Source organism: Vulpes lagopus, chromosome 7 (assembly GCF_018345385.1).
Source record: "Vulpes lagopus strain Blue_001 chromosome 7, ASM1834538v1, whole genome shotgun sequence".
NCBI lineage: Eukaryota > Metazoa > Chordata > Mammalia > Carnivora > Canidae > Vulpes > Vulpes lagopus.
This window is the reverse complement of record NC_054830.1, coordinates 7240025-7255000: the sequence shown is the minus strand read 5'-3', so window position 1 is coordinate 7255000 and position 14976 is coordinate 7240025. Positions and strand designations below refer to the sequence as shown.

Below are 14976 nucleotides of genomic sequence, written 5' to 3'. Positions count from 1 at the left end.
GAGGCAGATGACGATGAAGAAGTCGATGACAATATTCCAGAGATGCCATCACCCAAAAAAATGCACCAGGGGAAGAAAAAGAAACAGAACAAGAATCGGATCTCTTGGGTTGGAGATGCTGTCAAGGTAATCCTGGAGAAGACGGTCTACTTCCTGTCATACATCTGCGAAAGGAGTTGTCTCCTGTGTATCATGGAGAAACCTGCTCATTTTTGCCGCAGAGAGGACCAGGGCCAGTGGGAGAGGCCAAGGCCCTTAGCCATGCACCAGAAATGTGTGTGCCCCAGACTCCATTTTGCTAACATTCCAAAATGGGCATTTGACACTGTCCTCAGTGTCAGGCTGGTTCTCCTTTGAAGCTTATTTCAAAGAGAGCCATCATTGCCCCCTCTGGTTGGGGGTATGGGTGTTTTTGTGGCACTAGCAGATTGCCTCCCCATAGTTCTATGATTATCTAAGGCACAACTTTTACCAAAGCTGGAGGTGAATGTTCTTTCACCGTTGCTTACTTGATGTCTATAAGCCAAAGGTCTGGTCTGTAGCGTGAGGCTTACCCATGCCAGGTGCTGTTATAGGTCTGGACGGGGCTCAGCCCCTGTCCTGTGGTCCTGATCCTCTAGTACGGGAGGGTAGGCACGTGTACTGCCCTGTGGGTAGAGGGCTGGAGGGAGGTTGGGGGCTTGGAGGCTTCCCGAGGAAGCAGCATCTTAGCTGAGACCCAGAAGGTTGGCGAGGAACTAGCCAACAAAGATCTGGGGGAGAGTCAGGTGGAAATTAGCTTTCCTTGTGGAAGAAGTAGGTCCTCACAGCTGACAGGAGTTGGGACTAGGATGTGGCCTTAGGACTGTGGCTAGTAGTTGGGATTAGTGCTGTTTAAAATCAAATGCTGGAATCTGACTTGTTGCTGACACTGAAGGGCAGAGCTGACAAGGAGTGCATGTGAGTGCTCTTCATGCAGATTTCCAGCCAAGGGAGGTAGAGATTTTCTGTAGTAGCCAGGTCAGTAGAGCTTTGTGTCTTAATGAAATTATTAGGAATGAGGCTTTTACATAACGTAATAGGAACAAGCAGGTCAGGCCTACCCTGGACCTTCAAACCCATCCTCCCCTGAAATAAAGCTGTCATTTGCAGACTGATGGGAAGAAGGATTACTATAAGAAGGTTTGCATCGATTCAGAAACCCTGGAAGTGGGAGACTGTGTCTCTGTTATTCCAGATGACTCTTCAAAACCGCTGTATCTAGCAAGGTTTGTATCTTTTCCTTTGCTTGACTTCAGAAAACACTTTCTCTTAGACAACTGGGAGAGGCTTATATGCAGATAGCACAGCGGTTCTTTGCTAGGCTCACTGCAAAAAGAAAATGAGTTCCCCTAAGTAGACTCAGTCCAGACTTGCCAGTCAAGTGAGGGACTTTCTTCCAACTCCAGGGTCACTGCGCTGTGGGAAGACAGTAGCAACGGGCAGATGTTTCATGCCCACTGGTTCTGTGCTGGGACAGACACAGTCCTTGGAGCCACATCAGACCCCTTGGAGCTTTTCCTGGTAGATGAATGTGAGGACATGCAGCTGTCATACATCCACAGCAAGGTGAAGGTTGTCTATAAAGCTCCATCGGAAAACTGGGCCTTGGAGGTGAGTGGCCAGCGCCCCTTGGATGCCCTTCCCTCACATGCGTGGGGTCGTGGCTGACACCGGGTCCTTGTGCTCAAAGGGAGGCATGGATCCTGAGGCTCTGATAACAGAGGACGACGGAAAGACCTACTTCTACCAGCTGTGGTATGATCAAGACTATGCGAGATTTGAGTCCCCTCCGAAAACCCAGCCAACGGAGGACAACAAGTACAAGTGAGTGCCGGGACTGGGCTCCGGTGGTGTTCTGGGGCGCTCTGCTGCTCTGCGCATCACTCCTGACTTTCATGTGCTTCTGTCTGGCAGGGTTTCTTTCCCGCAGTAATCCAAGTCCAGCCTGACTTGGTTGCAGTTGCTTTAAGTCTATGAACAGCCTGGGCGTGGGGTTACCTTCATGAGAAACTCTCCTACCCAGGAGCAGAGTGTGTCTGTTTGTGTGCTCTTCGGCATTTATGCTACAGACCTTGCATGTTTCCTTGTGTTTCTTAGATGCTTTCTTTCATAAGTGATACCTTTGATGCCACTGTATTCTAACTGGCAAGTGACTGCTTTTAAAGAGGCTCACTTTTTAAAATTTCCTTCAGATGTTCAGTGCCCCATGCCTTCCTTGGTAACCTCTGTACCTTACTTGTTTGGACCAAATGTGGCATTGGTGCCTCTTAGGGCAGCAGCAATGCTGATGGGGCGAAGGCTGGGAGGACTGGCATACATGCTTCTGGTGCTTCTCCAGTCAGCCTGGTGTGCTGCCCTTTGACTTGATCTCTAATGAAGGCCATTTCTAGCTAATGTTGAATTTTACCAACTAGCTTTTCAGCCTTTAAAGATAATAATATGAGACATGGAGTTCTGACTGGAATATTCTTTACTGTATTCTATATTCTGTTTGTCTTCTGGGTTTTGCTTTTTTTTTTTTTTTTTCTTAGGGTTTTTATCAAATACTCAAAAGTAGGATTGGCTTGTCATTTTTTTGTGTTGTGTCTTTGGTCCCAAGTAAGAATTTTCAAAGTGTGAACATGAACTAAAGGAAAGCTAGTTCCTTCAAATACCTGCAGATATTCTCCATTGGTCATCAGAGTCTCTGAGACCACTGACTGCTGCTACAGCCACTACCAATCAGCTCAGGGTCTTTTGCTTCTGTCTTTCACTCCAGGTTCTGTGTAAGCTGTGCCCGTCTGGCTGAAATGAGGCAAAAAGAAATTCCAAGGGTCCTGGAACAGCTTGAAGACCTGGACAACCGGGTTCTATACAGCTCAGCCACCAAGAACGGCATCCAGTATCGAGTGGGTGATGGCGTCTACCTCCTCCCCGAGGCCTTCACGTTCAAGTGAGTGCCCCCTTTGCCCAGGTCATGGTCATGAGCTCTGGGCCAGTACAGGGTTGGCTTTGCAGTGTCCTCCACTCTGGATCCCAGGACTAGTTGCTGCCTAAACTGTCACTGTTGTATTTATGGTGTCAGCGATAGCCACCCCTCCAGTGTATAGGGAGTCTAGCTCATTGCAGAGTGAAGCTGTAAGCCTCAAGGATGTCCGAGCATGCGCTGGCTAAGGGGGCGCTGGTGCCAGAAGTGGGGCCCTGCCCAGCCGTGAGGCTCCAGGGCAGAGACCATCTCCTCTTAGTCCCTGTCTGTGGGAGGAGTGCCTCGCCTGCCGGGCTCTTAGGATGAAGTTGGTTGCAAGCACTTAGCCCAGCACCTGGCCTAGAGTAGAGCTTAAACAAATGTGAGTTGTAACCCTATTTACCAGGAGGTATTGAGACCTCTTTGCTCATCAGAGGGTTGGGGCTGTTCGGGGACAAATCCAAGGAATTTCCAACTGGATCCAGTCTTTGTCCTAGGAACTAGTGCATGATTGCCTTTACAGCCAACCTTTCTGAACTTCATCTGCCGATTTGCAGTTGCATTTTCCTCCAGTGCCTGCCCTCAATTCAATTACTGTGAATTACAGGGATCCCTGGGTGGCACAGCGGTTTGGCGCCTGCCTTTGGCCCAGGGCGCGATCCTGGAGAACCGGGATCGAATCCCACGTCGGGCTCCTGGTGCGTGGAGCCTGCTTCTCCCTCTGCCTGTGTCTCTGGCTCTGTCTCTGCCTGTGTCTCTGGCTCTGTCTCTGCCTGTGTCTCTGGCTCTGTCTCTGCCTGTGTCTCTGGCTCTGTCTCTGCCTGTGTCTCTGGCTCTGTCTCTCCTTCTATTTCTCAAGAATAAATAAATAAAATCTTTAAAAAAAAAATTACTGTGAATTACAGAACAGAGGGCAGGGGCCCCTCAGCCTTATATAGTTGGTGCTTGTAGCCCCCTGAGCTCCCCTGTCCTTTGTGGAGCGGGGGATGCCCAAGGTGCTGTCTGCCCCAGTGCTCACTGTGCAGCAGGGCGTCCACACAGGTGCTCAGAAGCACCTTTGGAACCTGTCAGACTAAGGCAGCCTGGTAGGAAAGTCTGGCAGCTACTTTCCTGAATGGCAGCCTCGAAAGTGTGTAGCCTAATTAATGACCAGCTTTGCCTTCATAGGCCAAATTTCGGCTTGCCTAGTCCATGAGTCTCTGCCCCATTCTTTAAGTAGCATCACCTCTAGTAGCACCTCAGTTGGGAGAGCATAGGTCATGCCTTGGTAACAAGCCCACAAATGGGGAGGTTTCCTTCTTGCCTCTAGTATGTGTCCATCATGGTTCGGCAGGACACTTGACTGGTTGGGTCACTCAGGGAACCAAGCTTGTGGAACCACTGCCTTCTCAAAGTTGCCAGTCTGAGCCAAGGGAAAGTGTGTTGGAGGTTTTCCTGGCAGTTTAGTGTTCACATGACACTCAAGAAATGTTTGTGTGTCACGTCTCACACTTCTTGAACGGAATGAGTCACAGGCCAGGAAGTGCAGTCCTTTCATGTGGCCAGGAGCTGGGCATATTCAGGCAGTGTCAGCAGCTACTGTAGCCAGCAGTGCACACATGGAAGGTGATTATTTTTATCTTATTTTTTAAAGATTTTACTTACTTGAGAAAGTGAGCATGCACACGAGTTGGGGCGGTGTAGGGAGGGGCAGACAGAGGGAGAAGCAGGCTCCCCACTGAGCAGGGAGCCCGATACAGGGCTTGAACCCAGGACTCTGAGATGATGACCCGAGCTGAAGGCAGACATTTAGCTAACTGAGCCACCCAGGCATCTCAAGAATGCTCATTTTATTTATTTATTTATTTTTTTAATTTTTATTTATTTATGATAGTCACACACAGAGAGAGAGAGAGGCAGAGACATAGGCAGAGGGAGAAGCAGGCTCCATGCACCGGGAGCCCGATGTGGGATTTGATCCCGGGTCTCCAGGATCAGGCCCTGGGCCAAAGGCAGGAGCCAAACCACTGCGCCACCCAGGGATCCCAAGAATGCTCATTTTAAACTAGGAATGAGATTTAATATTTCTCTGTAAATCTACATTAGCTTAGCTTAGCTACATTAGCTTATAAAGTGTTTGGATTTAAGTAGTAGTTGTTATTGGCTGGTCAGGCTGAGGTAATTGCTTTTTATGGTTTTGTGTTCAGTTATGCATGATTCTTGCTTCTCTGCAGCATCAAGCTGTCCAGTCCCGTGAAACGCCCACGGAAGGAGCCTGTGGATGAAGATCTATATCCAGAACACTACCGGAAATACTCTGATTACATCAAAGGCAGTAACCTGGATGCCCCTGAGCCATATCGAATTGGCCGAATAAAAGAAATCTTCTGTACCAAGAAGAGCAATGGGAGGCCTAATGAAACCGACATCAAGATCAGAATCAACAAATTCTACAGGTCTGTGAAGGCTTCTGCTCTTTCAGAAGGCATGACTCTTCTAGAAGTCTGAGATGAGGTGGAAACTGTTTTTTTAAGACTTCGGTAGAGGTGGCTGTTTTTCTAAGTGTTTCCAGTTATCTGGTGGATGCTGATAGTAACTTAATTATATTTCATAGTCTTTCTGTAGACCTCTGTTTTAAAGCATTAGCTTTCTCTCCCCCAAAGAAATCCTTAAGCAGAAGTCAAGCATATGACAAAGTCAGGGGTAGAATGTCGTGGGCTCTGCCATCTATTTAGGATTGTCTGAGTTCTGCCCCCAGTTCCTCCCAGGTGCCCCTCCCTGTTTCTGGGGTTCCTCTTTGTCCTTTTCCCAAGTTCTTGGCTTCACTCAGTCTGCTTCTGGGATCCTAGTAACTCCTAGTTGGTTAGGAGCTAACTTGAAACTAATCAAGGACAGTTGTAAGGTTGCTTCACTTACCTAGTGTATATTAAAGATTTTTTTTAAAGTCTTTATAATCACTTTTTTAAAATATTTTATTTATTTATTCATGAGAGACCCAGAGAAAGAGAGGCAGAGACACAGGGAGAAGCAGGCTCCTGCATGGAGCTGGATGTGGGACTCAATCCCGGGATGCCAGGATCACACCTGGGCTGAAGGCAGACACTTAACTGCTGAGCCACCCGGGCGTCCCTGTAATAATCATTTGTATCGGAAAAGAAATGAGAAGTCTGGCTAGTAGAGGCAAGAGAAGGAAACTCCAGATGTTTAGTAGGCAGCTGTTTGTGATGCAGGGCTGGCTTGTTTGGGCTAGTCATGTGCTGGCTCCTTCATGCCCATCATTTGCGGAGTTCATGGCAAGGAATCACATTTAGCTGGTGGTGCCAGCTAAAGGGGATAAAAATCAAGCTGACCTAACTGGGGTTTGCAGTCTTCACCCATTGTTTTCTGAACACCCCCAGAAATGTGGTGCCATTTAATTCTTTGTCAGTTAACAGCAAAAGAAAATTGCTAACAAAAGACTCTTACATTTTCAGGCCAGAAAACACACACAAGTCTACCCCAGCAAGTTACCATGCGGACATCAACCTGCTTTACTGGAGTGATGAGGAGGTGGTGGTGGACTTCAAGGCCGTGCAGGGCCGCTGTACTGTGGAGTATGGGGAGGACCTGCCTGGGTGCCTCCAGGACTTCTCAGCAGGGGGCCCAGACCGCTTCTACTTCCTTGAGGTGGTACTCTGGACTTACTGGAGGGAGGGGCTTCAGGTCAAAGTCCTAGCCCCCAGGAAAGTAGCTGAATTACCCAGTGTCTGAATCCATGGTATTCAAGTTCTGGAACTTAACACGTTTTTTTAATTTATTTTTTATTTTTTATTTTTTATTTTTTTAAATTTATTTATAATAGTCACAGAGAGAGAGAGAGAGGCAGAGACACAGGCAGAGGGAGAAGCAGGCCACATGCACTGGGAGCCCGATGTGGGACTCGATCCCGGGTCTCCAGGATCGTGCCCTGGGCCAAAGGCAGGCGCTAAACCGCTGCGCCACCCAGGGATCCCCTAACACGTTTTTTTTAAAAGCCAAAAGTAACATCTGAGTGTCCTTGTGCACCTCCAGTTTATTTGGAGACTGTTAGGTGGCCTCTGCTAGCCCTACCAGCATCTTAACATGAGTTAGGGAAAGGTACCGCTTTCCCTGGCAGACTTGGCCCTGCCCCTCCGTCCCTTCACCTATAGCCAGGTGATATCTGTACAGCTGAGCAGTGGCTCTGGTAATTGAGAAAGGATCTGGGCGTCTTGTCAATGAAGCTAGTCACTTTTGAACGTGGTTCTTCGGTGTCGGGTCATCTAAAGTTGATACATACCTGCGTTTCCCCCAGGTTGCACTATGGGTGGTTTAATATATCACTTTTGCCTATGTTTAGAATGCGTAGTCCAAGTACTTACAATAGCAGGAAGTCCAATGTTGGCCATGTACAATGTTTGTATCGTAGAACTCTCTCCCTTCCCCGCCCTGTTTCCAGTGTAACAAAATCAAAATATTCTTATAGATGGCTAATCTCTTGTGGCCATGATTTAGGGGGAAATTAAATGGATCTTTATCAGATTAACTTAAATTGTCTTTGTTAGAAAAGGGACCAGTGTGTTTCTCTGCCAGACTGTTGTGATTTTTTTTTTTTTTTATTCCTTCTTAGGCCTATAATGCCAAGAACAAAAGCTTCGAAGATCCTCCAAACCATGCCCGTAGCCCTGGAAATAAAGGGAAAGGCAAGGGTAAAGGTACGTTGTTTTTCCCACATTCTCTTCAAGTCTCTTACATAATTCAGGGACTAATGAGTCATCGTGTATGAAAACACAGCTTCTGATGTCACCTTGTTCTTTGCTGTGAATTCAAAATGAGGGTTTAAGGAGAGCAGGTCAGGGGGCTCTGACTGACTTGTGGCCTGTCTTCCAGGGAAGGGCAAGGCAAAGTCTCAAACATGCGAGCCAAGTGAACCAGAGACAGAAATTAAACTTCCGAAGCTTCGGACCTTGGATGTGTTTTCTGGCTGTGGGGGGTTGTCGGAAGGGTTCCACCAAGCAGGTAAACACCGTGAGGTTTTTCCCGCGTAACTACCCAGAAGGCCTTTCTGGCTCTGGTCACAGTTCTGCCTCAAGTATGATTCTAGGGACTTCTTAGCACACATTTGTCCTCATATGTCCCAGGCATCTCAGAAACACTGTGGGCCATCGAGATGTGGGACCCTGCAGCCCAGGCGTTTCGGCTAAACAACCCTGGATCCACGGTGTTCACGGAGGACTGCAACGTGCTGCTGAAGCTTGTCATGGCTGGGGAGGCAACCAACTCCCGTGGTCAGAAGCTGCCTCAGAAGGGAGATGTGGAGATGCTGTGCGGTGGGCCGCCCTGCCAAGGGTTTAGTGGCATGAACCGCTTCAACTCTCGTACCTACTCCAAGTTCAAGAACTCCCTGGTGGTTTCCTTTCTCAGGTAAACGGAGTTGAGGCGCCTGTTTTCAGGGCTGCCTGAGGGCAATGAGACCACCAACCCTGGGGCTGCAACACCAAGTGTGCCAGCGGCCAACAGTAGTGGGGTTAGCCAGAGTGGCTGCTGGAGGCCCGGTGCGGTGGCCAAGTGCCCAGCCTTTGCTTCCAGGGAGTAAGTGGCTGGCTTCTCGGCCAAGACACTTGGGGATTTGAGGGGTATGGCATCCCAACAAGCAGACATCAAACATTTGGGTGTAGCTTCTGGTAGATAAGCCTTCCCATTCATTTCGTGCGTGCAGATGACCCTCGTAGTCTCTCCTACCTCCCACAGCTACTGTGACTACTACCGGCCCCGCTACTTCCTCTTGGAGAACGTCCGGAATTTTGTTTCCTTCAAGCGCTCCATGGTCCTGAAGCTCACTCTCCGCTGCCTCGTCCGCATGGGCTATCAGTGTACCTTTGGCGTGTTGCAGGTGGGCTTTCCTTGGGGAAGGGGGCAAAGGGGGGGGCAGAGGGGTGTGGACAGGAAAGGGGCTCAGTGGCCCCTGGACTGCAGCAGGTTGTCTCTAACTGAAGAGAGAGTTGAATGGGATAGGGCTGTGGTGCTGGGGAGGGAAGGGGAGGTGGCGGCTGGGGCCTGTACTCACTTCTTAGCACACATCTGTCCTCATATCTGTCCTAGAAGCTCGCAGCTTCTAGGTCTGGGGAGCACAGAACTGGTGTGCCAGTAAGTCCATCTGTGTCTTAGGGTCTCAAGAGTCACATCTGCTTGTGCATGAGTGGGGACCATGTGTTTCTCTCCCCTTTTGAGATGGAGGGTGGTGGCCAGCTGTGGAGCTCTAGGTAGCAGTTAGATCCCCATGGGTGGTGGTGAAGGCAGAATTGCAGGAAGATGCAGACTAAACCATTATGGTTTAACAGAAGTATCTCTTGGGTCAATGTACACACGTAGAAACCTTAGGAGAAGGTGGGAGATCATACTCCAGGTAGCTACTGGTAGCTTTATGTGAATAGATAATGGGTGATCAGAGGGAACTAGGCTTTATCTGAAAAGCAGCTAGTCTATATATCCGTTCAGCAGCTAATGATATAACTAAAGCTGAAGCTACGCTAAAAAATGAGAAGGGAGTCTGGCTGGAAGGCAGTGAGATAGTGTCTGCATAAGCAACGTGCTGGCTCCCTCGCCTTCTGGCTCCCCCGTGTCTAGCCCAGTGCCCCACACCGGGAACACTGGGTCTTGGGCTCACCAGTCAAACCTTGTTGGCAGCTCTTGTGCCCACTTGCTGCTAGGTCAGTAGCAGGGCTCCGTGGCTCTCTGCCTGCTTTTCTCCCAAGTGCTGAGATCATGAGCGCTCTCGTAGAGCTCTCAAAAGAGCTGGCTGGAAATGCCAGCAGGGTTTACTCCCATCTTCTCCAGAGACTAGTGGCCATCGCACAGGATCTTTTGTTCATCTGGTCCCACTTACTCTTATTGGGGGTAAACCTGCTGAGTTTATTAGGGGCTGGTTGGAAGTGCCCGCTTGACTGTGCATGTCTGGCCCTCTCCTCAGGCTGGTCAGTATGGCGTGGCCCAGACTCGGAGGCGGGCCATCATCCTGGCTGCGGCACCCGGGGAGAAGCTTCCCCTGTTCCCAGAGCCGCTGCATGTGTTCGCGCCCCGGGCCTGCCAGCTGAGTGTCGTGGTGGATGACAAGAAGTTTGTCAGTAACATAACCAGGTGGGAGCCCCGCTTGTGTATGGTGCTTGTGTTACCTGGGAGGTTTGCTTATCGACAGGTCTCTCAAGAGGCCTGAGTAAGGAGAACGTGTTAGAGCAGTCAGTGTGGTGTTTGGCCTGGCGTAAAAGCACTATACCAAACCTTTGGTCTTGCCCTAACTCTGGGTGAGCGCTGCACGCAGGGCAGCGACTGGACCTGGCTGTAGTCGTGAGCGGAGCCCGTACCCTAGCTCGTCCTCGTCGTAGACAGGGTCTAAGAAGAATGCTGCCCTTGTGTTTTTTTTGTCTTTTTTTTTTTTTTTTTTTTTATGATAGGCACACAGTGAGAGAGAGAGAGAGGCAGAGACATAGGCAGAGGGAGAAGCAGGCTCCATGCACCAGGAGCCCGATGTGGGATTCGATCCCGGGTCTCCAGGATCGCGCCCTGGGCCAAAGACAGGCACTAAACCGCTGCGCCACCCAGGGATCCCCAGAATGCTGCCCTTGTGACCTTGGGCGGCCCTTTGACTTCTGAGCTAGGTCATCCTACCCGGAGGGGGCAGTGGCAGCAGTCAGGATATGGTAGCTGTGATGGGAGGAGCAGCAGGACCCTGGATCCCCAGAGTCCTCAGCTATCTGCCGTGCTGTTGCAGGTTAAGCTCGGGCCCATTCCGAACCATCACAGTGCGGGACACAATGTCTGACCTCCCTGAGGTCCGGAATGGAGCTTCGGCACTTGAGATCCTGTACAACGGGGAGCCTCAGTCCTGGTTCCAGAGGCAGCTCCGAGGCTCCCAGTACCAGCCCATCCTCAGGGATCACATCTGTAAGGTAATGGCACCTTGGCAGAGCAGCGCTGGCCTGCTTGGACCAGTGGCCCCATGAGAATGGGGCGTGTGGTTGGAGCCCAGCCAAGGCTTGGGGTCGGAAGCAGGGTCTGAGCCTGGTCCCTTCCTGCTCACCCTCGATCAGCGTCCTCTCAGCTGGCTCTTCCCCCCCCATCCCCACCTCGCCTCCTGCTCTTCTTTTTGCCACTACCATCTGTACCCTCTGCAGCACACAGTCACTTAGAGCGTCAGAGCTCCTGCTCTTTCTAAATAGGTAGCAGGCCACTACCCCCCTGACTGACCTCATCTCTTCTGCCCATGTTCTCTGTGTTCTCCCAGATGTGCCAAACCCAGTTCTTCCTGTAGCTGGTTCTCTGATCCTGCAGGGCTCAGCTCATATGTCACCACCTCCAAGAAGCCCTCTCAGCTTGTCCTAAGCTGTCCCTTCACCCGTTCTCCTCCAGGCTATTCTAGGTCCCTGCTCTGTTTATCTTCATGGCACACGCAGTCCCCAGGTTGTGGACTTGGGCTACTGTTTATCTCCCAAATTGTGGTACAAACCCCTTCGGGGTTCCTCATCACTGATGTCTCCAGTGCCTAGAACAGAAGTGCCCAGACTACCTCAGGGGCTTAAATGCTCCCTGGATGAAGTGACAGCTGGGCCCTGCTGTGCCTTTTCAGGACATGAGTGCATTGGTGGCCGCCCGCATGCGGCACATCCCTTTGGCCCCAGGCTCAGACTGGCGTGACCTGCCGAACATTGAGGTGCGGCTCTCTGATGGCACCATGGCCAGGAAGCTGCGGTACACATACCATGACAAGAAAAACGGCTGCAGCAGCACTGGGGCCCTCCGCGGGGTCTGCTCCTGTGTGGAAGGTGGGGACCCTACTCATGCCCTGGGTGGGGCTTCCCTTGGGTTTTACTTTGAACACCCTTGCCCCTTGCCCCCTTAGATTCTGATCACCTGCAGCAGTCCAGAGGACTCCTGGCAGGAGATACCAGGGACTGCCACTCCCTGACCTGAAGCCCCAAGTGAGGCACAGACATGCCAAATGAAGACATCTCTGCTGTAAATAGATGCTGAGAGCATCAAATGATAAAGCTTCGTGGATGGAGACTGCTGGCTGCTCTGTCCCTCCCATTCTAGAACCACAGTCTCATTGCAACTCTCTCTTCTAGCGGGCAAAGCCTGTGACTCCGCGGCTAGACAGTTCAACACCCTCATCCCCTGGTGCTTGCCCCACACTGGGAACAGGCACAACCACTGGGCCGGCCTCTACGGACGTCTGGAGTGGGATGGCTTCTTCAGCACGACTGTCACCAACCCTGAGCCCATGGGCAAGCAGGTGGGTCTGAGGGCTGGGGTCATGCCCTGGGAGGGGACAGCAGCACGGGGTCAGCCAGTGGGAGTGGCCCATTGGAAGCTAGTGCTCCTCACTTCCCTCCTCCTGCTCCAAATGGCAGGTGGGCCCAGTCTTGTTCCCCTTCCCCACCTTAACCTTTCACCCCCAGGGCCGCGTTCTCCACCCTGAGCAGCACCGCGTCGTGAGCGTGCGGGAGTGCGCCCGTTCCCAGGGCTTCCCGGATACCTACCGGCTGTTTGGCAACATCCTAGATAAGCACCGACAGGTCAGTGGGGAGTAGAACGGGGCCTGCTTTTCCTCCGTCCTTGACGAGGGACTGAGTGGTGTCCCACAGAGGCCATAAGGGGAGAGAGGCCCCTCTGCCTGACCCAGAGGAAGGGTGTGTCAGCAGGACTCACGTGGTCCCTTCTAAGGGGACACTGAGCACCAAGATTTCAGTGGCTGGTTGGCCTCAGTACTCCCAGGAAAGGGGACCCTATCCCTAGGGCCCAGGGACTCAGGGTCAGGCATTTTTAAGCATGTCAGCTGCCATTTACAGCTTCGAGGCAGGTTTAGCCCAAAGTGGGAAGTTCTAGGGCACTGAACTCCAGTGAGGGAGCAGAGTAAATGTGCAGTGGTAGGAATGAACCAAGAGTCTCTCACTGATCTCAGAGGGGGTTGAGTTGGGCAGAAATACGCCTAAGAAACACCCAAGTAATGCCTCCACGAGGCTCACAAAGCCAGCAGTGCCTAGGGATTAGAGCAGAAACCCCTGCCTTGCCACTGCCCAAGTCCTGTTCTCTAGAAACAACCTCTCTTAGCCAGAAGTGAAGCATGGTGACTTCTATATCTGGATCTGAGTTTTTTTGTTTTATAGAAGCAATTTTCTGGGGTTCCCTGGGTGGCTCAGCGGTTTAGCGCCTGCCTTTGGCCCAGGGCGCGATCCTGGAGTCCCGGGATCAAGTCCCACATCGGGCTTCCGGCATGGAGCCTGCTTCTCCCTCCTCCTGTGTCTCTGCCTCTCTGTCTCTCTGTCATAAATAAACAAATACACTTTTTCTTTTTTTTTTTTAATTTTTTATTTATTTATTTATGATAGTCACAGAGACAGAGAGAGAGAGAGAGAGAGAGAGGCAGAGACACAGGCAGAGGGAGAAGCAGGCTCCATGCACCGGGAGCCCGACGTGGGATTTGATCCCGGGACTCCAGGATCGCGCCCTGGGCCAAAGGCAGGCGCTAAACCACTGAGCCACCCAGGGATCCCAACTTTTTCTTTTTTTTAAAGTTTATTTAAAGAAGCAATTTTCTTTTTTAAGATTTTATTTATTTGAGAGAGAGAGAGAGGCAGAGAAAGAGAGAGAGAGAAAGGCAGAGACACAGGCAGGGAGAAGCAGGCTCCATGCAGGGAGCCTGATGTGGGACTTGATCCGGGGTCTCCAGGATCACACCCTGGGCTGAAGGCAGCGCTAAACCGCTGAGCCACCCTGGCTGCCCTGGATCTGAGTTTACCTAAAGCCCTTTAAAGGCCCCTTGACATCAGGTTTGGGGTGTGAAGGTGGGCAGATGGGAGGGTCCCAGAGCCATCATGGCGGAAGTGCTCTGGTGGCCCATAGGAGCAGAAGACCTGGAGCTGGTGCTGACCCCGGCCACGCCAAGCCAGGCATCTCCCCCTTGCCTCCTGCAGGTGGGAAATGCTGTGCCACCGCCCCTGGCCAAAGCCATCGGCTTGGAGATCAAGCGCTGTATGTTGGCCAAAGCTCGAGAGAGTGCCTCAGGTACAGTGGGGGCAGCGGGTGTACAGCTGGGGGGGGACCCTCTCCTCAGGCCTGGCTCAGACCCTAGCCCAGGCGGCCTGAGAATCCCTAGGGAACCCCTGTGAGCAGTTGCAGTCTTACTGGATATGCATTCCGAGCTCCTGCAGGTGCTTATTTGGTGGGCCATTAGCGTCAACACCTGGCTGTTAATGTAGCCCCCAATTTGAACCTGTTCCGCTTGCCCGCTGCTTAGGGTAATCTATGTGTGCTCTGTAATGACTCTGCCTTTTATTTTTCTTTAGTTAAAACCAAGGAGGAGGAAACTGCTTAAGGACTAGTTTTGCCCTCCCGTCGCCCTTGTTTCTGGCACCAGGGATCCCCAACATGCACTGATGTTGTATTTCTAACATGTCAAAATCTGTCAGTTCAAATGTGTCGTTCACAGTGTTTGTGGCCTTGGCTGACATGGAGCTGTTCTGTGAGGTTTGCTTATCAACTAATGACTTAGTGATCAAACTGTGCAGTACTTTGTGCATTCTGGATTTTAAAAGTTTTTTATTATGCGTTATATCAAATCTACCACTGTATGAGTGGAAATTAAGACTTTATGTAGTTTTTATATGTTGTAATATTTCTTCAAATAAATCTCTCCTATAAATCACCCTGGCTGGTGACTTGTGATTTGAGGGGCTTCTGGTTGACTCTCAGCTGAGTCTGGATGAGCACGGGCTCCTCAGAGCTGAAGGGGACTCCACAGAGCTTTGTCTGAATTTTGGAGCATTTTAGGTGTGCCATGTACGTGCTGGGGGATGGGGTTTAACTTGTGACCATTTTGACCAATGAGATGCAAGTGGAACTTGATAGTGTAGGCTTCCAGGAAAATCTAAAGCAAGTCTTAGTTGGCCTTCCGCATTGTAGCCCTTCTTTGCTCTGGACTAGGAGTGGGATGCCTGGTGGTGCAGCACCCAAGTCTCTTGTGACCATGAGAGTAGAAG

The 14976-nt window shown here is 50.9% G+C and overlaps 1 protein-coding gene across 1 annotated transcript in view; it reads left to right on the top strand.

Moving 5' to 3' along the window:
- DNMT1 (DNA methyltransferase 1) overlaps window positions 1–14636 on the top strand; it is a 58342-nt gene extending 43706 nt beyond the window's left edge. Inside the window, exons 23-40 of the mRNA XM_041763695.1 lie at window positions 1–126; window positions 1132–1247; window positions 1428–1632; window positions 1712–1845; window positions 2780–2953; window positions 5179–5400; window positions 6418–6610; window positions 7572–7656; window positions 7832–7960; window positions 8083–8365; window positions 8693–8834; window positions 9912–10078; window positions 10710–10887; window positions 11565–11760; window positions 12064–12230; window positions 12397–12513; window positions 13912–14002; window positions 14284–14636. The exon at window positions 1–126 is cut by the window's left edge and continues 22 nt beyond it. Of these exons, the coding sequence (XP_041619629.1) occupies window positions 1–126; window positions 1132–1247; window positions 1428–1632; window positions 1712–1845; window positions 2780–2953; window positions 5179–5400; window positions 6418–6610; window positions 7572–7656; window positions 7832–7960; window positions 8083–8365; window positions 8693–8834; window positions 9912–10078; window positions 10710–10887; window positions 11565–11760; window positions 12064–12230; window positions 12397–12513; window positions 13912–14002; window positions 14284–14312 (2754 nt within the window). The 3' untranslated portion in view covers window positions 14313–14636. The remainder of the gene's footprint in view (window positions 127–1131; window positions 1248–1427; window positions 1633–1711; window positions 1846–2779; window positions 2954–5178; window positions 5401–6417; window positions 6611–7571; window positions 7657–7831; window positions 7961–8082; window positions 8366–8692; window positions 8835–9911; window positions 10079–10709; window positions 10888–11564; window positions 11761–12063; window positions 12231–12396; window positions 12514–13911; window positions 14003–14283) is intronic.
- The last annotated feature ends 340 nt before the right edge of the window (window positions 14637–14976 follow it).